We start from the raw sequence: 25,863 nt of genomic DNA on the forward strand, positions 1-25,863 counted from the left end.
CCACCCCACCTCGATCCTGAGTGTTTTTTTCCTGTCTGGCAGAGAAGTGAATTTGAGGAGTGGAAAGTCTTAAAGGGGAGAGAAGAAGCTGGATCAAAAGCAGTACCTCATTCTCAAAACTACATTTTTTTTATCCCTACCTCCTATTTCCTTTTACCTCCACGCTTTCTAAATGCCTATGTCATCTGGTTGAACTGGTTTGTGAAAGAAGAAAACTGATATTGTAATAGAAATTTAGATTTTGAAGCTCGAGTAAATTATTCCTTAATAAAATGTTTGTTATTAGATGTGTGATAGTTTGCCATATCTCTTGCAGACCTACATTTCTCCAAGTGCTGCTATATTTAAAGCAGAAGAAGTTGGTGAAGAAACAGAGGCTATGCTGAACAACATGAGAGTTTATGGAACGTGTATTATCATTCTGATGGCCATAGTAGTTTTTGTGGGAGTAAAGTATGTCAACAAACTTGCACTGGTCTTCCTTGCCTGTGTGATTCTTTCCATCATTGCCATATATGCTGGCGTTATTAAGACTGCTTTTGACCCACCTGACTTTCCGTAAGTGCAATTGATCTTTCAGTAGTGTGAGTTATTTAAAAAACAAAACAAAAAACTAGGGGGAGGGAATAGCTGCTGTAACCATTTCATGTTTTAAGCTAAACTTCAAAATACAAGCATGTTGGCTTCAATAGTGTGTTTAATATGTTTTAGGCAATTATGTGCTCATTTATGATTCTGAGTTAACTGTCTGAGTCTTTTTAATATGACATGATATTCTGGAAAATGTTCTTTGGCACCTAAAGTTACTGGCTGTTATTCCATCCACACCTAAGGAACAGGAAGGTGTTTTTTGCTGACAGGAAATATAGTGGCTTTATCTAAAGAATTAAACTAAAAACCTATAGAATAAAGTAAAAACTTAAAGAAAACACTGTAGCTGTAAACCATAGTTATGAAAGAAATATACTTACAAACTCTTTGTCATGAAGAAAGTTTTGAAACTTCCATTTCTCCATACTTAAAATGGAGGCATTGCAGTGTTAAATTGGTTTGTGAAGGCTTTCTACCTTCTTGTTAAAAAAAATAAACAAACAAAACTTTACTGTTGTCCTACATGGCATGTTGCCTCTCAACACCTTTGGCTTGTACCTCTCTTAGCTCACTAAGAATTATTTCTTTTGTCCATTTATCAGTCTGTGAGTTGCACTGTTGTGTATCTTTTTCTGTTTGGAGGGAAAACAATGATACTGTTAAACACATTAACAGAATAGCCTGGTAACTTTTATAACGAAGTGCCGTCTGTTATGGAGGACCGAAGTTATTCTTTGCTGTGCGATTGTTACAGATTCCATAGTACTTTGAAAAGTTGATGGTCGTGTTACAAATTGAGCATTAAAGCAGTCTTTGTGGATTGTACCGTAAAATGATATCAAGTCTTCTATTGAAAAAATAAGTGTGTTCAAAACTGACATTTTTCTGGAGAAAGCTTGAATTTCTAAGGAACTGTTATTTCCAGTAGGGAAATACTTAAGTCTTGTAGTCACCTGTATAGGTAAAGAAAGGTTTCTCTGGATATGTAGCATAGGTAAGACTTTATTACCAAGTTCCTGGACACCTTATCTGTGGCTGCTACTGTGATATGTTATTGTTTGGGGGTGGGGAGGGGGAAATAAAAGCTATCTTCTAATAAATATAATTGTTCGTATTTTGGCCAGTCTGCCTTAAAATGAGAAACTCAAGTGTGGTTTTATATTATGGTAAAGCTGATCTAGTGGTGAACTGGTTACCAAAACCACCAGCTTCCACTTAGCTGTTTAGTTAGGTTGGCATCACTGACCTCTGTTAGGTTTGGCCGTTGTGTAGATAGATGGTAAAATAGTTTACATCATGGTCTCCCAGTTGAATCAGACTGGAAGCCGCTTCTGTGGGCTGAATCAACTCACCCTGCTGCTACAGGGTCACCAAATCAATAGCAATTAAAAAGAAAAATGAGCAAGGCAAGTGGCAAGGCGATCTCTTCAGCAGCAGCTCTCTGTTAAATCTGCTCAACTTCCATGTGTTGCTGTACCCTGAGGCCGTACTGGTGAGCTGTGCTCTTCTCCAGGCATCTACTCTTCATTGCTGTCAGAAACAGGATATTGCACTAGGGAGATGTTTTGCTTGGCTTGTATGCTTGTTCTAATGCCAAGTGGTATGGTTTTACTGTTCCTTACCAGTTTCTTAACTGAGCTCCTTCAGAAGTATTATGTGCACTATTTCTTTGACTTACTTGCCTAACACAAATGTTTTATTTGATGTTTGTTCTTCCATCTTCATAATAGATATCATTAATTAGGCAAGCCTGGAATATATATCTCCTAAACATATTTTGTGTAGCTTAGTACAGAAATGTGCCTAGATCCTTAATATTCTTTGCTGTTAGGAATTTTATTTTTTGCAAACTGTTCTGAGTTTTCTAACTTTCTTTCGTTTGAGTGTGTTAATTGCTTCCTGCTACATGATTTCTTTTTTTCTAATTTTTACTTCCACCAATGTTTTAAAATTTTACTATTTAACCCTACTGGCTTATTTCCTGCCATTTGGATTTTAATATTTTTGAGGTCCATATAAAATATTTATTTGCTAGAAAAGAGCATGACATACTTGCTTAATCTTACTTTTGTATTTTCGTGGTCAGGCTCATCATTATATTAAGTAATACTTAATTTCCCTTCTTGTAGGACTGAATGAATCATGATATCTGTTATTTAGTGGCCGAGCTGCTTGAGTTGATTGTATTTCCAAAGAATAAATCAGAAGGCAAAATAGCTATTAATACCTTAAAGTATGTTTAATCAGTGTTTTAAAGAGTATTGATGATAGTTTTATATGCAGAGACTAGGTACCGTTTTAGTAGATGTAGTATAGGCCATAAGATGGGTACTGCGAATAATGACTTTATTAAGAAGTCCAATGGACAGAAATGGTTTAATGCACCACACAATATTGAAGGATCACTGTTTTTATTATTTTGTTTATAGTATCTGTCTCCTTGGAAACCGTACATTGTCGAAACGCAGCTTTGATGTCTGTGCCAAATTTACTGAAAGTAATAATGAAACAAAGACTACAACTTTGTGGCGCCTATTCTGTGATAGTCCTTTGCTCAATGCTACGTGTGATGACTACTTTAGACTCAATAATGTAACAGAAATTCAAGGGATTCCAGGAATAATGAGTGGAGTTCTAACTGGTAAGTGGGAAAGCCCAGTGATTTCAAACTCTTTGGACATCATTGATTTGGCCTGTAACTGTTCAGTAACATAGTAGTCTAGCCTGTTACTGCTGCTTTAGCTCTAATCTGTTTGCGTGAAAGATTGCTACCTGGAGCGTGCTTCCTGCTGTAAAGCTTTCATCTGGTTTTAGAAGCTTAGTATGAAATGCTGTAATTTGGGGATCATTAGAGTTTTATAAGCACTCTTTCAAAAGCCATTGTTCTATCTGGGGGAAAAAAAAAGTAGGAAACTGTTTTTCACAGCTAACTTTAAGTGTTTAGCTCTTTCGTGTACCAGATACTCTTACTGAAATAAGCTATTCATTAATACATTCTTAAACTCTCCTGAGGGAGAACTTGTTTCCAATTTACAGGTGATGCATTGAGAAATTAAGTCCTGTGGCTTATCGAATGTGTGATACAGCAAGTTAGTGGTGGTTTTGGAGAACAGCAGTCTTTCTAGCTTCCAGTCTAGTATTTGGACAGGAGACGTTTTACAAAATGTATAGATTTTCTTCTGTTTTCATTCATATACAGTTGTGGCAGCTTGGGATTCCACTTGCACTTGAACATGAGTCATTTTGAACATATAATGGATTGTATTGTACACAAACAAAGAATGCGAAGATCTGTAACAACAACTGAGAGTCTGCTGAAAGCTCAGTGTGAGAGATGCATCTTCCAGTGTTCGTTGCTCGATGCTTACCTGTAGTGAATATCATCAGTGGCATTCTGTTCAGTCACAGAATCTGGCATTCTGTTCAGTCACAGTCTGACATGTTTTTTCTGTAGTTCTTTGCAGTTGGTTTTGCTTCTACAGCTTTGAATAAAGGTGTATTACCAGTAAGCTTTCTCATCTTGCTACTAGCTCTATTTTCAAGCCTGAGTGTACTGGAAAGCATGGGTTACATCCTGCTACTGATCCTTGTAGAAGCTTACTGGTGCCTTTCTTGCATTACACAATGATATTTACGCTTAGCTGTTGTTTTCTGTCTTTGAACCATTTTTTATCCCATGTGAAGAGTGTTCCTCTTATCCCATGGCTACTATAGATTCCTTAGGTGGGGAATCTTTCAAAAATGTGGGAAATGCAGGTGGACTGAGTTAAGTGGGTTGCCTTCATTTACATTTCGCTTAAGGAACTTGAATACTTCTTACAACTGTCTTTTATGAAAGCTGTGCTGAGACTTCCGCGATTCCTCAAAACTCAAGGAAAAAAAAAAAGAAACCAAAACTGAATAGGTGTCGGTTTTGTCAGAACTCCAAGATAACACCCATGTGTTTGCTGCTTCTATCCATTGCTGTTGTTGCTATCAGCTGTTCATACGCAGATGCTACTTGTGAGCCTTTAGTTTCCTGATCTCTCTGAAATGCTCTTAAAAAGTTGGCCTTAAGTTTGTCACACTTCAGTCCTTGGGTAGCAATGTGATTTTTGGATAAGCTCATAGTTAGCACCTCAGGTCTTTCAGTATTCTTGGAGGTTTCAGGCTGAGTACTAATTTTTCTGCTTCTGGAAAAATGTGCTCTGGTTTCTGTGAATTAGCACTGCTGTGTAGAAGTGCATTTCGTTATCCTAGTGTCATGTAATGCAAAGACTGAATAAAATGGATCTTCTGTCCTGCTTTCTAAGCACGCTTCTGATACCTAATATAAGCTTGAATTTGGCTGGCAAAGATTTCTCAAGGAGGGTTTTTCTCCACTGATAGCGTGTGTTCTGCTTTGTGAGAGGACTTTGCAGCTGCAGACTCTGCAGATTTAAGTTTCTTGAGCTGTGGCCAGGAATATTTGAATATCATGCCTGGGGGTCTCAGGAGACGTGTGTAAAGTCCTCACACCATTTACTGGGCGCTTGTGTACAGTAAGTATGCATCTCTTACACACCTTCCATGAATCTTGTCCTAACATTAATAAATCATTCTACAAATAGCTGACCGAACGTGGCCATGAACGCAGCCCTAACAATAATGAAATAATTCTACAAATACTTTCATCAACATCGCTCTGCTTAACATAGCATATTGTTGTGTCAGGTATGTTCTACCTGATCTCGTTTGTGTGTCCCCAAATGTTGCTAGAGGAGCCTCAGCAACCCAGGAATGATCCTAGAAGGGAAACCTACCTCCACACAAATGTCTGGACTCTTCTAAAAAGTGACCCTTTTTCCTCACCCTAGCTTTCAAGTCTGATTGGATTATCACTTTGGGGAAAATGAGCATAGGAAATTAATGTATCAAAGCTCTGCGTGACATCTTATGAAAGGGGCAAGTGTTTTGGTTTTTGTGTGTGGGTTGTTTTTTTTTTATTTTACAAAGTCTCTGAGCTGATTTAACCTGCTTGCTGGCATGCACGCTTCCACGACTAGAGCTGTATGCATTTGACTGCTCAGGCCATTGTCACTTCTGTGTCACATTGAATAAAGGACACAGGCTGTCGAGTCCTCATTAAGTATTTCGTGCTTTTGATGGGCAATGACAAACTGATTTTTGGACTTTCTTTTTATGCTCTGTAAGGAGTGGATGCTAATTTGGAAATCATGCCTTGTTTTATATCACTTCTCAAATCTTTGCTGAAATTCCTGAAGTTTATGGTTCTTTTGTGTCCTTAACTGTTCTTTTTATGGCTTTGGTCTTATCTCTAGATCACTTTGTAACTCTTCATTTGAATGAACTAACACACATAGAACTGTAGCAATTGGTACTTACTTTCGTTTTAATCTTTGTTCTGCTCTGTCTTAACGTTTCTCATGCATGCTTCCATATATGCTTACCAGTTGTGTGCAATATTTCTGTTACAAATCTGGCTGCAAGTACCCTGTCTTTGGCCACTTAGAGAGATTCAGAGTCAATCTCCTGTTGTGCTCCAGGTAACCTTGTGCTGTTGTGAAGGCTTAGAATACTGTGCTTAAGGGATTAGGGTGTACTGGATGGCTGAAAACTTGCTATCAGGTCCATCATCCTAGCAGTCTGTGGGAACTGTTTATTTCTGTGGTGTAAAATCCTTTGAGTTTTTGACAGGGAGGGAGAGCATCTGCTTTGTTTCCTCACACGTGGTAGGACAACTTTTCTCGTTTTTAAAATAAGAATCAGTGCTGAATGTTCTTACCATCTTGTCAAGGGGCACAAACAGTGTTTCCACAAACGTAAGCTCTCAGAAGCTACTGGTTCTTTGACCTGTCAGTCTTCATCAAACAAGCTTCCTTAGTTTGGGGAACTTGAGCCACATTCTGCTCTCTTGCTTGCTTTGTTTTTTTGCTTATCAGTTATCTTCTGAAGTCTGGTTACTCTGCTTTTGTTGCTATGTGGAATACCTTTACCACAAACAGCTGAGTCCTGAACTGTTGTTCAGGGTTATTCTGTACAGCAGGTCTCAAAGAACTCAAGTTACTGCTAAGTAGCATTTCTTTTTTTGACCTGCCTCTCAAAATATGAGAGATGAATATATGCCAAGGTTTCCTGAACCTAGAATAGTTCCTTATTTTTTTTTTCACAATACATCCTGATAATATATCGATATGTCTGTGCAATGTAAGTGGTCTACCAATATGTTAGTATTTAATTCTATAACTTAATCTTTCCTTAATAGAAGATAAAATCTTGTATAATGCATCCCATACATTACTGCATTTCTGCTGGCATATAGTGGGCATGTCCACCAGTTATAATTGGTATTGACCAAATTGCTGCTGCATTCTTGGCTTTAAAAGGAAATGTTGTGAAATACCATGATTTTTGTGTAAGAAAAGCCATCTAATTCATAAGACTATTGCATTCTCACTACTTAATATCCTGAAACAGAGAGATGACTCTGGCTCTTATTTTCCCCCTTCACAGATAATCTGTGGAGTACCTATTCAGAAAAAGGATCAATAGTTGAAAAAAAAGATCAGCCATCAGTTGCTGGATCAGAAGAGACAAAAATGGGTGGACTCCCTTATGTTTTTACAGACATCATGACCTACTTCACAATGCTTGTGGGGATTTATTTCCCGTCTGTGACAGGTAGTAGATACAACTATTTTTCTTGAGTGAGGATGTGTATTTACAGCTGAAAAAAGATTATTGTGTGTATGTGTGTGTGAAAATGTTTATTGATGACACTGATATTTCTAGTCTATGTGTCCAAGTTTTATGTACCTAAAACTTTCTGGTGCTAGAGAGATGTGGCTGGTTATTTTAGGAGGTTATAGGATTTAAACAAGGAATCAGTTTAAGTGTAATTTTCTATGTCTGGAAGAAAACAAAAGCTCCATATGTTGCCAAATGCTTATCCAAAGTAAGATGCATACCTTTATAATAATTTAATCTTCAAATGCATGAGAGAACAATTGAGTGTTAAGATGGTTTCAAATATTCAATCCGTGAACCACCTGTGATTTGTTTAAATGTCTCATATTTTTTGCAACTGTAACTGGTAGAGACTTGTTTGTCAAGCTTAAAGGTTAGATCAGTTGTATATGACTTCTCTCACATCACATTTGACTGAAATAACCAGAGACATTTTTCTTAAGTCCCAGCTCAGGCAATTGTAGTATCAAGTAACAGAACAGAACTCTGGTAAGAAGTTGCAGCAGTGTTTGCTAGTAGAATAGCAGGCAGAGACATCACTTCGTATTCTTGGCTCTCATTTCTCTACTTCAGGCTCTTTAACATCTCATCATATCTGAGCCTGCAGTTAGTGTTTCATTGCATGGAGTTTGACAATGCTTTTGCACTAGAATGTCTTGATATTAGCTTCCACGTTTTGCCTCCAGCAGTGGTCAGGGCAATTCTAGGAGATGGTAGAATTAGTCAGTTATTGTATGATTTTTCTATCCTGTCACAATACGTGCTAGAAAATATTTTTGTTCTCTTGTTGGTCAAACATGGGTGTGTACATGTGACTTCCTAACCATTCTTCTTGTACTTCCTGCCTGCTCCTTTCCCTTTTTTCTATATTTTTATTTAGTTTATTGATTTGCTTGTGTACCTTATTATGTATGGTCTGTTTAATAGAAAGCTAGTGCATTTGGTCACAGTAGCTAAAACTGCTAAATCCACATTAGTTTATAACATGCGTCCCCAACATTTTGCAACTCCTGTATATTTTCCCACTTAAAGAGCAATTGTGAAGTTATATTTGGAAAACAATTCTTTCAGTTTTTAAATCTGTCTCTTTCCTGAACTTTCTGGAATTTGTTCAGTCACCAATGGGTGGTAACACAAGTTTCTGAATAAAATGAAAGTATAAATTGAGGATTTGTGCAAGATTACAATATGCCTGCTCTGTTGGTAATGATGTGTTAAATGAGGCTTAAAGTTAAATGTTCTTATTCTATTAGTTATTTACATGGAGTTAATATTAATTGTTTTTATGACATATAAATTTGGTCTCTCTTTAAGGTATTATGGCAGGTTCAAACAGATCTGGAGATCTTAAGGATGCTCAGAAATCTATTCCTACTGGAACAATTTTGGCTATTTCAACTACGTCTTTTATTTGTATCCTTTATGCTGTGATTTTTTTTTTTTTCTATTGTGCATTCTGTAGTTACAACAGTGTAGTTTTTTTATTGAAAAGTCATTAGAGTTGCCTGAATATAGAATGAATGAAATCTAAATTGAAAAGAACTACTTTATATTTGTCTAAAATATAAATTTCATTTGCATATAAAATTTTTTAAATATATATTCTATATTCTACTAGTGCTTCAACTTTCAAGATACAGTTGAAGTTTTTAGTTAAGTGATATAGAGGTTTTAGCGATCTGCCAGCTGAAGCATAATGCTATTGTTGTTACACTCAGCATAACTAGTGGAAAATACCAGCAATAGGAACTTAGTCCTTCAATACTTAGAAGACACAAAAGCTTATTTGTATGAGAACATGTCTGTTCTGCTGCATGCTGTATGAACTGGCTGCTTTCAATGCTTCACAAATCACCTGTACATCTAATGCAGTCTTAGAGAACATGAACTAAAAAGTTGTAGGAGGGAAGAATTAAAAAAAAAAAACCCAACCAGAACAAACAAAACAGTAACTCCCCCATGCACTCTTCATTATCATGGACACTTTCGTTTCATCTCTAGGTGAAAAATGCTGTGTGTTTTTTTTTCTCTCTGTACATATGATTTATAGTGTAATCTTCCTTCAGTCTCAGTAATAGATCTCTCCTGTATAGTGTTGTTCGGTGCCTGTATAGAAGGTGTGATATTAAGAGATAAGTAAGTCATATTCAACTTTTAATTTTATAGGAAGTATGCATGATCATGGGTTATGTTAATAGGATTTATTAATAGCTGTTCTGGAAAATATCTGTGGTGTGTTCTTTTGCTTAGACATTTTCTACAGTTTTAATCTATCTTTTAAACTGAGGTGGCTGCAAAAACTGGTCAGGTTATCAGGCTGTATCCCTTCAAGAAGCAGAATCTGAGATAAATGAAGTGGAACTGTCCCTGTCTATTGACAGAGCCAATATCTATAAACTGACATTTTTTAAAGTAACATATTTGAAATTTACTGGGGGATGTGGAATTCTGCAAGCTGTGAGTGTGGGTGATCTGTCACTGGAGCAGGATGCCTTGTAGCAAGATTGACTCCATGTTCATTCATTTACACTGCTGCCAGTTCTTGTTTGGCTGACATCCAGTGTAACAGTAAAACGTATGGATTTTGATCTGGTTTAAAGACTGTTTTGGGGCGGCTTTTTTTGTTACGGATTGTCATATCTGCCATGGGGAAAAAGCAGGTTGTACCTCTTGCAGTTTGTCTTCCATCTTTTCAAGTTGTTCCTACCTTGTGTTTAATTAAAACACATGCATTAGAGTTTGAATGAAAAATGAATGTGCAGCTGTATAAATATCATAGAAGCATGATTATGGGTTCCTCCTGTATTTTTAAAGTGTGCGGTTTCCCCTTTTTCTATCTACTGAAAGTAGTCTGTAGCCATACATCCAAGCTTGGGGATATGCAAGAATTTGAACACTGACTTGTTATATTAACCTGATTACTATGTTTCTTTACCCCACTTAAGAGCAGGTCTGAAAAGAGATAAAGCACATAATTTTTCATAGTCTGTAACCTTTTCTTTTCTCTGGTGTTTATTTTGAAAAGCCTGAAAATATTGGGGGTGGAATTATGCTATCAGTGTAGATAGTCTTAAAATGGCTTTTTTTTTTTTTTTTTTTGGCTGCTTACTAAACAAAACTAAGGTGAACTACAAAAATTTTACTTGCTTTTAAAACTAAAACATCAGATTGAAGCAGGGAGGGGAAGAATCTTTTTTCTAGGTTACCCAAGATGTCCGTAAATGAATGTAAAGTTAATTATCTTACCAAAAAAAGGCAGTGGCATTTGATGGGACGCTCCCATTGTAATGAAAGTGCTTCTTCCTGACTTCCACCCCTTTGTTTACCATAGCCATTTAAAAATTGCAGCAGGTAGCATGACAGTCAGAGTATGTGGATAGCTTGAAATAGTGTGTCTAGTAGTTTCTCTTTTTACTTGCCCATAAGTCAGTGTCACACTACTAAAAGGAAAGGCTGGTACTTTGTTTTGCTAATCTCCTGTTTATGCCCCAGGGTATACCTGTATTACTTGTAGAATAGACATCTGGGATTAGTTCCTAGCAGTTGGAAGGGCCTAAGGGTTGCTATGTAAATACTTTTGCTGGTCATCCTCTAAAGTTTGCCAAGACCTGGTAACTGCTGCATGTCTGTTTAGAGGCAGCACTTATAATGAATCAATTATGTTTTCTTTAAAACAGCAGAACAACGAGAAATTTATTGGCTGGGAAATCCTGCCATGTGTACTGTGACACGGTGTTTATTGTTGAAAAGTGCTGTAGTCCAAAAAGATTGAAACGTGGGTGTTGAAGCTATAGTAAAAGTTATTTTAATGCTTACAGATTTCTTTTTTTTTCTTTTTCTCTCCCCCACCCCTTCCCTAAGGTTTGGAGAAGCAGTTAATGGAAATCTAGTCGTTGGTACACTGGCCTGGCCTTCGCCATGGGTTATTGTGATAGGTTCGTTCTTTTCAACATGTGGTGCTGGTCTTCAGAGTCTCACTGGTGCACCCCGTCTGTTGCAGGCAATTGCAAGAGATGGCATTGTACCATTCATTCAAGTGAGATTTTTTTTTTTTTCTTTACCGTACTTCAAATATGGCTTATATTTTGACAAAAAAAGTATTGTTTCTGTTATTCTTGTAGAACTGTGAGGAAAAGATTTGGAACTCAGTTCTAAGTGTGTACAATAATGGGTCAAGTTATTGTAGGATAAAATTTGAACTTGGATATTTCTGTGCAATGCAGCTTAATTACTTTAGTTCTTAAACATAAAAGTTAGTGGTTCAAAACTCAGAATACAAATCTTCTGTAAATGGAAATAAATGAACTAAGAAGCAACTAATAACTGAATTTCTTGGCTCCAGGTTGTGCTTACAACTTGCACTTGTGAACAGTTGGCTTAATCTGACTGTGGAACTGCATGATACTTCCCGTATTGTAGAGATACAGTTCTAATTTTTATTTATTTTTGCAAGCTAAATGAAGTCAACAAAGATGATTCCGAAACATTAAGATTGTTCTGACATCCCTGTGCATGTTTTAAAAATAAATTGGATTTTTCCTCAAAGGAAGTGAGTAAGGGAGCTGGAAAACAGAAGGAAATAAGAGAACTCTTGCTGGAAGATATTTAACACAATTGCTGGACTGCATCTGCAAAAACTAGACAATTAGACTTGAGCTAAAAAACAAATAAATAAAATTCCAAAAGATTATAATGTCTAGAGAGCAAAGCTGTGATTTCTGTGGTGAAGTTTGGAGTTTAAGAGCTTACCTCAGATTGTAAAGAATAGCTGGCAGAGCATGATGATAATGTACCAAGAACAGGTTCAAGTACATAAAACAGGATTATGTCTGAGGAGCTATGACTGTTTGGGGAATGGCTGTCAAATCTAGCGCGCAGAAAGAAGTTGCAGATAGCACAGACACTGAAGGTGGCTAGGGCTGAATTTAGGAAAATAGGCTGTTCTGTATGGAGAGAGTCTTGAGGATGATTTGGAGCACCTGCTTTTATGTGTCTCTTTGGGAGGTTTATATCATTATTTTGATACCCAAGTTATGTGGCCAAACTTATGTTTGAGTATTCCCTACTTTACCCTCTGGAGTCTTGATCAGGTGTATGCTCTAGGTCAGTCTCTCACATCTGAGGTTGGTGTAGTGTGTTATGTTAAAAATGGGCTATTACTCTTGGTGAATAACTTAAGACTATTCAGAGATACCTATAATCTGTCTTCAGTGAGGGCTATGTATAGAGTAGCAGCAGCTTAGTTTGGTTCCTGAGTTTGGGGAAAGGCTACAACAAGCCAACACATTGATGTATGACTTGAGGAGAAAATACCTCAGCTGAGGTGTGCCTAGGACTGTTATGAATGATGGGTTAGTTGGCAAATTTGAGTGGGGTTGGGGAGCGGGGGGAACATCTGAGGGGAAGGGAGGTGTGCAGAATATGTGGGAAAGGGAAAATAAGAAAGAAGAGGACTTGTGTGAGGGGGAAGGAGTGCACAGAGAATGGGTTAGAGGAGATGGTTGGAACAGCTGAGAAGCAAATCAAAATGGTAGAGATAATGCTAGTGGCTTTGGAGCAGTGGGTCTTCTTTTTGTGTGTTGTTTTTTGGTGGTGTTTTTTTCTTTAAAGGCAGTTCGTCCTGCTGTTCCCAGCTTTTTTTCTCAGTCTATACACTAAGTAAATAATGCTAAGTGTGCTGGGGTCGGAGGATAGAATCCTGATGGAGTTTGACTTGTGGGAAGGGTTTGTAACACAATAAATTGTAAATGCTTGGTTGTATTGAGACACAAATGAAAAAACTCACTTCTGACTGAAGTAAAAATTTGGTACTTGGTGAGAGGGTGACAGTATGATTCTGACTTATCAGGGTTAGATTTGAAAGAAGTGAAGAATTGAAAGGAAAAAATTTGTGGTTTGGGAAGTGAGGGAAAGGGAATCCAGGAGAAGCAGGATGTTTGAAGGGGGATTTGAGACTTTAAAAGTGCCTGCAGTTTTGGAATGATATAGCTGCTGCATGGACAATTAAGGAAATGATTGCAAGGAGATTAATATAGGGGCAAGAGTATGACGTTTAAGAAAAAAAAAAAAACAAAAACAAAAACAGAAGACTTGAAACATGAACAGAAAAAAAGTGGCATTTTAGTATAAGAGAAGGAAGATTGATGGATGACAAGAAGCTAAGGAAAAAAGACAGTATGGAGAATGAGTGAGGTGAAGGACCTAGATGTTTGGAAAGGAAGCAATTACGTAAAGTGGGAGTGAGGGTTCAGTCTTTATAATTGTGTGGAGGAACATGGAGGAGAATAAATGTGGCTGGAACTTCAGGTGAAGCAATTTGCCATCTGTCACCAGTATAGCTCAATAGAATTCTCCCCAAAGGAAATTGCCACGTGATTTTTGGCAGGGCTGTGTGCCGGATCATAGGCTTACCTAAATCCTCTTTAAAGATCAGTGTTTATGTTTGTAAGTACTCAATTGATGCCTGTGTTATGTGTTACAAAAAGTACTGCCCTCAACTATATTAGCTTTTCGTTAATTAAGCATAATTCTGATGGATGTGGATTTTAAGTTACTGAATATTATTTCAACAGCAACTGCAATAGCACTTTAATGTTATGTAGTCATTGCTTAGTTTAGTAAACATTTTTCATATTGGACATGTGTGGGGTTTGCAATTGTTTATGGCTTTTTGTAGTATAGATTGCTCCATTTTCTTTTTGACTAATGACTATTTTTGGTTCCAGTTAGATTTAGTTCACAATCTGTACCATGTTTCGTAACTGTATAATGAACAGCTTTCCCTAATCTTACTGTTTTCTTGAATTGAAATAGGTATTTGGTCATGGAAAAGCAAATGGAGAACCAACTTGGGCTCTGCTCCTCACTGCTGGCATTTGTGAAATAGGAATTTTGATAGCCTCATTGGACAGTGTAGCACCAATTCTTTCAATGTAAGTATGAATGTGGTGGTTTGTGTTCTTTAAGTTCAATAGTATCTTAGTTTGAATTTAACTGGTAATGATTTTTCTTTTTGAAATAATACATGCTATTCCTATTTGATCCTGGAGATAACTTATAGGCACAAAAAAACTTCTCCCATGACAGAGTTCTTGAATTCTAGTAAAAATGTGTTCAACTTAAAAACCTGTTTTTAAAATAAAAGTTTCTGCTATTGTAGTTCAAGTGCATCTGATGGAGACAGACAAAATAATATAATGTTTTAGGGTATGAACTGAACTTTGTTACTGACTTGGTCTTGGAAGTTTATCCCATGTGTTCATGGGTTGACCCCAGTAGGCAGCTCAGCCGCACGCAGCCACTTGTTCACTCCCTCTGAGTGTGGTGGGGGAGAGAATCAGAAGGGTAAAAGTGAGAAAACTCGTGGATTGAGATAAAGGCAGTTTAATAGGTAAGGCAGAAGGTCAGTGCAAAATCCAAGCAAAATAAGGAATTCCTTCACTATTGATAGGCAGATGTTTAGCCATTTCTAGGAATGCAGGGCTTCACTATGTGTAACTTAGGAAAGCAAACACCATTAAGTCCAAATGTCTCCCTCCTTCCTCCTTTTCCTGAGCTCTTACTGCTGAGCATGATGTCATAGACTATTGAATATGACTTTGGTCAGTTGTGGTCAGCCATGTCCCCTCCCCAAGACTCTGCTGGCAGGGCAGCAAGAAAAACAGAAGTCCTTGATGCTGTGTGAGCACTGCTTGGCAACAGCTCAAACATCCCAGTGTTATCAACGCTGGTTTGGTCGCAAATCCAGAACATAACACCATATGAGCTGCTATGAACAAAATTAACTCTATCCCAGCCAAAACCATTACACTATGATTGTCAGTTGTTTGCTGCATTTTCTCTGAAATATTTGTTTAAGGATCTATGCTAATACTGTGTTTTGAGGCCTAATATTCTACAAGTATTAATTTAATCTGTGTCTTGTGTTCTGTTGGCCACTGTGAACGCAGTGTACAAGTTCCTACCCTTTTTAGATTGTGTTCAGGCTTTTAATGCAAATCTCTCTAGTTAATTTCCTCTTGGAAAATCCTCTTTTTTTTTTTTTACAGGTTTTTCCTTATGTGCTATTTGTTTGTAAATCTGGCTTGTGCAGTTCAGACGCTTTTACGGACTCCCAACTGGAGACCTCGTTTCAAGTATTACCATTGGTAGGGAATATTCCTTCATTCAGAAGAGTTAAAGCTAATTATGTAGCCCTAAATTGTTGATTTTTCTTGCAATAATAAAACAAAATCTCCTTTCTAACTTAAGTGAGTTACAAGATAATTCATGACCTGAATACTCTAACAGCAACATTTACTTTGACGTGTTTGGAATAGGGCTAGTAATAGCTGTGATCACAAAAACAGGTGGCTAACGTAGAGGGTTTGGGAAGGGGCTCTGGGATGACATTTGCTATTGTTTAAAAGCCAAGAGATCTTCTGAGTCTGTGAGAATGTATTTTTTTTCCATCTTCAATCTGCCTTTTATATATAGATAAGGAGAACTGGTAAAATGTTTAGGAAGGTTGATATGATTTTCATTTTAGTTCTACAAAAAAAAAATACAAACCCAAAACTTGTACAGAAAAAATCTCATTTTACTGTACGTCAGTTGGCTCTTTAAAAACAGTGATCATATCGTTAAAGTATGTCATAATATGGACATTGGATTTGATAACTGAAATAGACAAGTAGATGCTTGACAAAGTCGGTAAAGGTCAATTACACAAACTATGGATGTGTATTTTTGGTTAGGTTTTTTAATGGCTTAGGATTTCAAACTAAGATTGGGAAACTTTTAAGTTTTTTTTCTTTACTGAATGTTAAAAGTACATATGTTTGTTTAATTAACAGTAATTCTATTGCAAAATTTTAGTGCTGAAATGCCTTAAAGACTAGAGCCTTTAGGAGATAAGCTGGCCTGATTCTAGGATGTAAGAATTGCTTCTTATTTTTCTGTTTAAAGAATGGAGTGAAAAATGAAACGCTGGTTTAGGCCTGAAAAATCTTTTTGAATATGCTCAGTAGGCATTACTAGTTTGGCATCTAAACCTCCAAATACATCAGTGCCTGTCTCCCAGTCCATCACTGCAAACACCTAGTAGTATTTGCAACATCAAAAAGGGAGATGGGGGAGTGCTGTTGTCTTGGGTTTTTGCTTTGGTGTGGTTTTTATTTTTCTTGTTCTACCTCCCCTGAATAATCTGATTGTGGAAGAAGTATAGTAGGAGGTTTAATGTAGCTTAAAGCTAAGCCAGGTGGATAAGATGGAGGGTAGCAAAAGGTACGGGATGGACCGTGGTGAGGAAGAACAAGCAAAGAGTTGTGACACAGCAGCAGTGGAGTTTGTAACCATTTGGTAGCAATTCTTTTTTAGATTCTTCCCAGAGATCAGTGAGCCAACTGACTCGCTGTGTGACTAAGTAATCACTTCTAGCTAAAGCAAGTGTTGGAATGCTTGGCCAGAAATGGGATGGGACTTTATTTTTTGAGTGAAAGTAGAGTCTTAGGTTGGCTAAGCCAAGCATGAAAAGCAACTGTTGGTTTTCTTTAGACAAACTACACTTAGACTAATGTCCTCAGAACAGGGAGAAAACATTTCTTTGGTTGAAAACTGGATGCATTTGGACTCAATACTTGCATGGTACTAAAGAAGCAAACCAAAGGTACCAAACAAAAGTTGAATAACAGTGGGGGTAAACCAGGCACATAAACTTTAATCTGGAAAAGCTTCCTTAACTTTTTCAGCTCACATGCATTCTTTCTTTATAGCCTTTGAAAGATTTTCTGTGTTCTCTTCTACTGTCCTGTGCTCCTGTCTAAGAGACAGGCCACAATGGAATGGAGAATATAGTTGATGAGTTTAAATTAAATTTGACTTGTCAATTATTTTTGCTGTATGTAACATAATGTTGTGTAGTACTGTTGTTTTTTTAGTTTAAGTTCAAATCAACAGTTATTAAGTGATAGCAATGTGTTTGAAACGGACCTTACTTGGAAGTACTGATAAGAGTTTCACAACTGGTCAATGTAGTAAATCTATTATTCTGTGTAGTTCAATTGTATTAGTTATGTCACACAAAGGTTCAGACTGTAATTTTTTTTTTATAAACTAAAATTGGGACAATGTGGTTTTATTTATGTAGTAGCTATGAAATGGCCTTTGTGAAGGGCCTTTCTGGGAGTTAACTTAAATAAGAAATTGACTTGTAGAATATTTGCATGCCTATTTAAAAAAATGGAAAAAAATGGTTTCTTTTAGGACTCTCTCATTCCTGGGGATGAGTTTATGTCTTGCCTTGATGTTCATTTGCTCTTGGTACTATGCTTTGATTGCCATGCTAATCGCAGGATGTATATACAAATACATAGAATATAGAGGGTAAGACCATATATCTTATTTATTCTATATTTAATATCTTTAATATTCAGCAAAAAGCAATTTTGTATAAAATAGATACAACTGAAGTAATAGAATTAAGAGTATTCCCTGAAACAAGGTAAGATCACGTCTCTGTTAAGGGTTTTAACTTTCAGTTTCTAATTTTTTCTCGACAGCCAGAACTAATCAAAATAAGAACCAATAAGGCTGGGAAACTTTCATTTGAGCAGAGATTATGATGTGAATTTTTGATAGTTCAGGAACATTACCTTTTAATATCAAGCAGCAACTGTTTCAAAACTTACCTTATTATTAGCTTGTGCTAAAGCACAAATGCTTTTCTCTTTTGTGTGGACTTTAGCACTTTTTTGAATGAATCACACTGAACAATCCAGACCTGCCACTGAAAATTATCTAAGCCTTCAAAAAACAGATAATCTTTAAATTCCAACGTACTTTGCATTGTGTGCATTTGACAAGGGATGCATACAGAGCCACACCTGTGAGAAATGCTGTGCAAGCAGGAGACTTAAAGAGCATACTGAGTTCATTTTAAAAAAAAAAAAAACAAAAACACAGAAGCAAACAACAACCAAACAAAAACTAAACAAACCCAAGAAGCAACACAAAAAAGTTACCAAAACCCAACTACAAAAACCCCAACTAAACAACACATCCAAACACTAGAGGTGATTATGATCAGTAATGGGAGTGTTTTCCCTTTCTAAGAAAAGGTACCCAATGCTGAAAGATTCTGGTCAGGAAAAATTGTGAGGTCTTGGATCAGTAAATTGAAGTGAGGTCGGTTGTTTTGATGAGTGATTAAGCCCAGGTCTTAAGTGGATCAGCTGGTATAAACTGCTCCACTTTGTGGGCTAGAATTGTAGAATCGCAGAACGGTTTGGGCTGGAAGGGACCTTGAACATCTAGTTCCACCCCCCCTGCCACAGGCAGGGACACCTTCCACTAGACCAGGTTGCTCCCAGCCTCATCCAGCCTGGCCTGGGACACTTCCAGGGAGGGCGGAGCCACAGCTTTTCTGGACAACCTGTTCCAGTGCCTCACCATCCTCACAGGGAAGAATTTCTTCCCAATATCTAATCTATATCTCCCCTCTTTCAGCTTTAAATTGTTACCCCTCATCCTATCACATCCCTCCCCACCTTTCCTGCAGGCCCCCTTTAAGCACTGGAAAGCCGCTCTAAGGTCTCCCCAGAGCCTTCTCTTCTCCAGACTGAACAACCCCAACTCTCTCAGCCTGTACTCACAGGGAGGTGCTCCAGCCCCCTGAGCATCTTTGTGGCCTCCTCTGGACCTGCTTGAGCAGGTCTGTATCTGTCTTGTGCTGGGGGCCCCAGAGCTGGACACAGCACTGCGGGTGGGATCTCACCAGAGCATAGTAGAGGGGGAGAATCACCTCCCTCGACCTGCTGGCCACGCTGCTCTTTATGCAGCCCAGGACGCAATTTGCCTTCTGGGCTGTGAGTGCACATTGCTGGCTTGTGTTCAGCTTTTCACCCACCAGCACCCCCAAGTCCTTCTCCGCAGGGCTGCTCTCCATCCACTCATCACCTAGCCTGTATCTGTGCTTGGGATTGCCCCGACCCAGGTGCAGGACCTTGCACTTGTTGAACTGCATGAGGTTCGCACAGGCTTGCTTCCAGCCTGTCAAGATGCCTCTGGATAGCCTCCCTTCCCTCCAGCATGTCGATCTTACCACACAGATTGGTGTCAGTTCTACATCTTTGTTTCCAGATTAGATGCTTTCCTGGATTAATTATAAGGAAATTGATTTGCCTCTTTTAGTCAGGAAGTTAGATTAGATGATTACAGTTCTACTTGTGTACCTGTATGTAGGTATGCACATACGTAAAATTGTATGTACATCCAAATTCATATACAGACTCTTCAAATGTTGGCACACAGCCAGCACATCAGCCTTGTAGAAAGAGTCTTTTGCAGAAGCTTAACTTCTTTCCTCCCTGCATTGGCACGTGAAGGGGCTGATTTGGCAGTGGAGAGAAACTCACCCTGAGATGTTCAAAAAAACTGCTGTCTGGAGAAAACCTTAGTTTTTAGTTTCATTCCTGGATAACTAAGTAAAATAAACTTACGTGAGTGTGTTGTCTGTCGGGGTACCTTTTAATTGCCATGTTGTTCTTTAGTAGCTTTTGCATTCAGCTTGACTTATTTCACCTAAATTTCGAAAGAAGGCCAGGTAAATTTCAGTGAGAATTCATGGATGTAAATAAGAGGGAAGGAGAGCAAGAGCGATGGACCTCTTGCTGTAGTAGAATCCCAACAAAGGAAAAGAATGTTGGTGTCACTGTTTATTCTTATTTGGTTGGTCCCTTGGCATATAGCATAGGTTTGTGTTGGGAGAAGAAGTGGAAAATGTAGGGCGATTGAAGCTGGTCAGGAGGGCAGATAAAGCTTTAGGCTCACCTGGGAGAGAAGCTGGGAAGGAGCAGAAGTGGAGAAAGCTGTAGTGGTGGTGTTTGGGGGAAGGTATAACACTAATCCATACAAAGTCAAATTTCATGTATTCATTCTGCTGCTTTAAAACAATTCCTTTAAAATAGCCCTCATTTATTCATTCTAGTGCTTAAAAGCAACTTAAATAGCTCTCATGATTACAAAAAAGCTTTTGAAGTATGAATAAAATAGACCATAGTAAGTGTTAATAAATAGTTGATAAATAGTTCTCTTGAAGGGACTTGAAACTGCTTCATCTTTGTAGTCTCTATTCTTGATGTAAATCTGCAAGACAAGTGTTTTTATGCATTCATGCAAAAAAGTGTTCATCTTTTATGCCCATTATTCCTCATGTGAGAAAATGTACTTAATTTGTATAAATAAATGGGACCCCTTTAATTGAATCTCTTCTGCATCCTGAAGAGCGGAAAAAGAATGGGGTGATGGAATCCGAGGACTGTCTCTGAATGCAGCTCGCTATGCTTTGCTTCGTGTTGAAGATGGTCCTCCTCACACCAAGAACTGGAGGTAAGTCCTATGCCTTCCAAGGTCACACAGTTCTTGAAATACGTAAATCTACTGGGAATACTGCTGGTAAGGCTAATGGCCAAAGTGAAATTCACCATTAAAATAATTTTTTAACTTGGACAGGGCATCAGTGTCATTGCAGTAGTATTATTTTATTACAATAAGAATGTGACTTATAGTCAGCATGTAATCAGCTTTGTTGGGACTATGGGCGAACTCACTTGAACTTAAATTCATGTGGTATTGACATAGTTTTCCAAAGTGCTGAAGGATTTTAATGTTTGAGCATTTAGAGTTTCAGATTCAAAAGAACAGTTATCATTGAGTCCCACTGTCTCTGTAGAAGAAATACTGCAATTTCATAGCTGTTTTGTTGTTGTTTTTCTTCAAAATGTTTCCTTGGAAATACATTGTATAAATATACAAAGGATCCATTATTTACTTCTTTTTTGTGGCAATCTTTTTATATAGCTTCACTTAATAGTTACACTTTCTAAATTGCTTAGGTATCATTAAAACAAATCTCATGTTTGCTGTCCATTTGTATGTGAATGGGGTTAGATGTCCAGTACTATTTTTGCCACATATTCTTTTTACTTGTTAAACTGTTAATCAGCTCAATGTCAACGCAAAAAATTTACTTAACATTGAAAATGAAAGAATGTTTGCCACTGTCACTTCTGATGAATGTAGTGTAAATCAGAAGAACTCTGATCAGTGGAACACGCAAAAAAAACCTGTCACTAGATGTGATACTTGAATTAGTAGTCACTGCTCTGTGATAGTGTCCCTGGGCACATGCAATGTTCTGTTCCCCTTCAGTGTAATGGCATTATTTTACCATTTGTCATGGGACTGATGCACGTAAGCAGTTACTATGGAATACATGAGCCACTGCCTTTATCTCTGTCTGAACTTGGCATCTCAGAGGCACCGATGTAATGTAGTGTTGACTAAGAGCATTCCTGTTAAATGCCTGACATTGCTTCAGTTCTAGATGAGTTATCCTTCTGTGGTGTCAATATAATTTCTAGAACTGAACCTTCTTGTTACATCTTAAACTGTGCTGGTTTTGAGGGGGAAGTACACTCCAACTCGTTGTTGCTTTCTCGAATTTGTAGTGATGACAGGAAAACTAAAATGTTGGTTTGGGAAAAGTAAGCAGATCAGATATTGATTAAAGGAGACAGGATGCATCCTCATCAACCATGCAGTTGAAACTGAACTTGCGATACTGTCAGTATGGTTAAGGGTATGACTGTCCTTTTGGAGGGACCTAGGCAGGTAGAGCAGTGTGTTGACAAGAACATCATGAAGATCCAGAAGGACAAGGGCAAAGTCCAGTACCTGGGACAGGTTTGTCCAGTGCAGCAGTACAAGGCTGGGAGCCTGTTCTGGTGAAAAGGACATGTGGTTCCCAGTAGATAGTAAGCCAGCAGTGTGCCTTGACAGTGATATGCTGGACTGTATCAACAGGAGCATAGCTAGTATGTTGAGAAGTAAATATATTGGAAAATAATATTCCTCTTTGTTGAGCACTCATTAGAATACATCTAGAATATTTCATCCTGTTTTAGAAAAGACATCGGTAAACTGGAATGAGTTCAGCAGAGGACCACCAAGACAATGGTTGGGCACAGGAGCATATCTCCTGTGGGGAGAGGCTGAGGGAGCAATGCTTATTCAGCTTGGAGGAGGCTTAAGAGGAGCCTAAAAGCTGACTGGTAAACATGCAACACCTAAAAGAAGGTTACTGAGAAGATGGAGTCAGACTCCCTCCAGCAGTGTATGGTTGGAGAATGAGAGAATGTAAAAGAACAGAGAAAGAAAGAAAAAAAAAAAAAAATTGAGATGGGGGTAATTAAGCATTGAAGAGATTACCCAGAGGTGATATCTATGTGTCTGGAGGCTTTCACAATCCAACTGGATGGAGCTGTGAACGATCTAGTGTGCATTCAGTGTTTAACCACTTCAAGCAGCAGGTTGCACTGGGTGACCTTGGAAGCATGATAATTATGATTGAATAATTTTCTTGGTAAAACTGTTCTTTAAGATAGCTTTTCAGAATGATAGTGTGGTGGCTCATATAAGTATTCTATACCTGAAGAGGTGCTATTGCAGTTTATTACTTCCTTGCTTGATAGTTGGATGATTTCCATTTAAGCACCCAATCTGCACTTCATTAACTACTAATATGTGTGTGTACTTTTTTCTTTTTTGGCAGACCTCAACTTTTGGTCTTGTTAAACCTGGATAGTGAGCAGTTGGTGAAACATCCCAGGTTGCTTTCTTTCACCTCCCAGTTGAAGGCTGGTAAAGGACTAACTATCGTAGGCTCTGTGCTTCAGGGAATCTACTTGGATAAATGTACAGAAACGCAGAAAGCTGAAGAGGTATGTAAAGGACAGCTTACAAACCTCTGTAACTTCCATCAGTAGTTACGTGTTGAACCTGCATAACTCATACCTTGAGTTAGAACAGGCTGTTGTAAAGTACTGAATAAAACGTCAGTTTTCACTATTGGCACAATCAGCGATTCCGTGTAAAGAATAGGTTGGTGCGCGTATCAACATGTTTTATAAAATTTCCCGATAGGATGAGACAATGCTGATACTTCTGAGTATTTTGATTTTCTTTAATACCGAGAGCCCTGGGCTCACAGTCAAATGACATTCTGGAGGAGGCCAAGGGATAGATTTGTAAGAAATTACCTTATAAAGAAAACAGAGTTATTTAACTAACAGCTTAACATTTAATAACTGTTAAGATGCATTTGCCATAATTTCATCCTCTGGATGTATACACGGTATTACTTTCTACATTCTCCTAGGAATACATAGCAGAGCTGGGATTAGGAGCAATCTTTGCCAGAATCCTACTCTGTTGCTGAACTGTAAGCAGCATCCTTCTTGAGATCCTTTACTCTCTTTCTCTCTTTTTTTCCTTTCCTCTTTATCCTGTATCTCCAGAGAAGGTAGGAAGAGGCAGGAAAGAGTAGCAGGTTGTCATGTAACTCAAGATGACATCTAACTGTGCTTACAAACACAAGTGAATTTAATTTGAATGTTTCTCTTCCCCCGCCCCCAGCAACTTGTCAGTACTTGACTGTGCTACCTGATTGGAAATACATAGACATTTTTGTGGGAAGCCCTTGAAAATACCTGACCTTAATTTTAAATTGTCACCTGAAGGGAAAAGGGAAGTTAATCGACTGAGCTTCTGAAGATCCATTGTTCATACAGCTTGGACTTCCCATGCAAAGCAAGTTTCCCTTTTTGTTTGGTCTTACTGTGGATGACTTTGTTTAATACAGCATTGGGGCGACCCGGCATAGATCACTGTATTTGCTTACCTGCGCAAACTCTCCTACTCCTAGCTTTACAGAGTGGGGAAACAGTTTTAGGAAACACTGTGTTTCATGTAGTTCACGGAGTACTGATGAAAAAGTCTATTTGCCTTTAGAGAACTGCTATCAAGTCTGCTCCCAGAGTAAGCTTTGATTGCCATTGTATCTTCCAAAAATGGTTAATATTTTCAGTCTTGTGGAAGAGAGCATCAGTCGAAATGTCTACTGTTCTGTTCCAAGTTGTCTTCAAAGCTGTGTTGGAACGCCTGTGGCTTATTCAAACCTGGTATCTCTAGAATAGATGAGCGTTTGAGATGTTGAAATGGACTTAGCAAAGCCAACTGCCCTTTTTCTCCCGGCTTTCTTTTTTCTTCGTCTTGGTGTTCAGACTTGTCCCTGGTGGTTTTTAAAATAATAAAGTATGAAGCCAGATGGCCCCACTGATATCAACGGAAAAGGCTCCAAGGGAGCAATTAGCTTGAAAAGGTGGTGGGAGAAGTCTAGCAATGATGTATTGTGAAAGTAATTGTTATGAAGCTGCTGTTATCAACGTGTGCGAGTAGAAAAACAACACCAAGAAAAACAATCAGGCCTCTGAAATAAAACAAAGAAAACGGAAACTGCTTACCCAGGAGGATTTGAAATGTTGCCTATAGTTGGCTGAACTTGAAGTCAACTATAATTTTGAGAGATGGAACAGGAATGCCTTTAAGGGAGACCCAAACCCTGGCTTCTCTAGAAAGTCTGACCTGGTGTTAGGATTGGGGAGGCTGTTGCTATTAAGATGGAAATGAAGATGAATTGTAAAAGTCTGAGTGTTTGGAGAGCTCACTGGTTTTGGAAAATATCAACTAGAACATGTTTCTAGAAGATCTGCAGGAAATCAGGATTTCTCCTGTCTTTTATTAAAAAGGAAAAAAAGCATATATTCAGAGCTATGCCCTGGCAGGTATTGTTTGCACAGGCAGACTTGTTAGCTTTGCTGTGAAATTCTCGGAAGACTTTTTTTTTTTTTTTTTTCCCCCTCTACAAAACAGTGCTTCCGATGTGAAGCCACACTGAGCCAGTGCCAAGCATTGTGTGATCAAATCTGTTGCTGGTGGTTCTTGACAGGAATTTTGATGTTTCCAAAATTTTGATGTGCTGGTTCTTCCTTTTGAAACCACTCTTATGTCCCACATCATTGTCATAGATAATCATGTTATTTTTAAGGTCTTGCCATCAAAACATTGTAAATGCCAAAGCTGATGTTCCTGTTCAACCTTGATACCATTTTGAATGCTAATATTAACTTATTTGGTTGTGTGTCTGGATGTTGGTCAATGTTTAAATGAAGGGGAGCCATGTTGACATTAAAGGGGTGTGGGAGATTTAATCAAGTCAGTTTATGTTGTCATTTTTCAGCCAGTGATTCCTATTGTCTCCTGCACATTTATTTTTCTGTGTTGGGATCCAGTAAATAAAGAATCAGCCTCCTAACATCAGAATTGTTTATGGAGCTTCAGTGGGCTCTTATAAAGTCTTTGGCATCATGTTTTTCCAATCCCTTCGAATTCCAAAAGAAAGGCCTTGTCATTCCAAGCATGGTGCTGTGTCCGTCAGCATTTTTTACTTTAGCTGAAGCGGTGTTACTATGTTTATCTTCGTCAATGTGGTTTTACTTGTGTCTTGTTCTTTCTTTCTTCTTTGGAAAGTAAAGGCTTAATAATTAATTAAAGAAAAACCTTTGTGTGGTGTCTTTTGGGGAGATGGATGTTTGGGCTTTTAGTTGTCATAAAATCATGTTCGCTTTTTTGGAATTAGCGGTTACTTGATGTTGGCTGTACCTTGTAGCT

General features: G+C 38.1%; 1 protein-coding gene across 2 annotated transcripts in view; it reads left to right on the plus strand.

Moving 5' to 3' along the window:
• LOC104341011 (solute carrier family 12 member 7) overlaps positions 1 to 25,863 on the plus strand; it is a 69,783-nt gene that overhangs the window by 31,188 nt on the left and 12,732 nt on the right. For both annotated transcript variants that reach the window (XM_086468461.1, XM_086468462.1), the window contains exons 7-17: positions 317 to 558; positions 3,021 to 3,232; positions 7,084 to 7,251; positions 8,632 to 8,730; positions 9,396 to 9,453; positions 11,179 to 11,353; positions 14,131 to 14,249; positions 15,366 to 15,464; positions 17,560 to 17,679; positions 20,578 to 20,682; positions 22,907 to 23,075. In XM_086468461.1, coding sequence (XP_086324587.1) covers positions 317 to 558; positions 3,021 to 3,232; positions 7,084 to 7,251; positions 8,632 to 8,730; positions 9,396 to 9,453; positions 11,179 to 11,353; positions 14,131 to 14,249; positions 15,366 to 15,464; positions 17,560 to 17,679; positions 20,578 to 20,682; positions 22,907 to 23,075 — 1,566 coding nt within the window. The remainder of the gene's footprint in view (positions 1 to 316; positions 559 to 3,020; positions 3,233 to 7,083; positions 7,252 to 8,631; positions 8,731 to 9,395; positions 9,454 to 11,178; positions 11,354 to 14,130; positions 14,250 to 15,365; positions 15,465 to 17,559; positions 17,680 to 20,577; positions 20,683 to 22,906; positions 23,076 to 25,863) is intronic.

Source organism: Leptosomus discolor, chromosome 7 (genome assembly GCF_034619465.1).
Source record: "Leptosomus discolor isolate bLepDis1 chromosome 7, bLepDis1.hap2, whole genome shotgun sequence".
Lineage (NCBI taxonomy): Eukaryota > Metazoa > Chordata > Aves > Leptosomiformes > Leptosomidae > Leptosomus > Leptosomus discolor.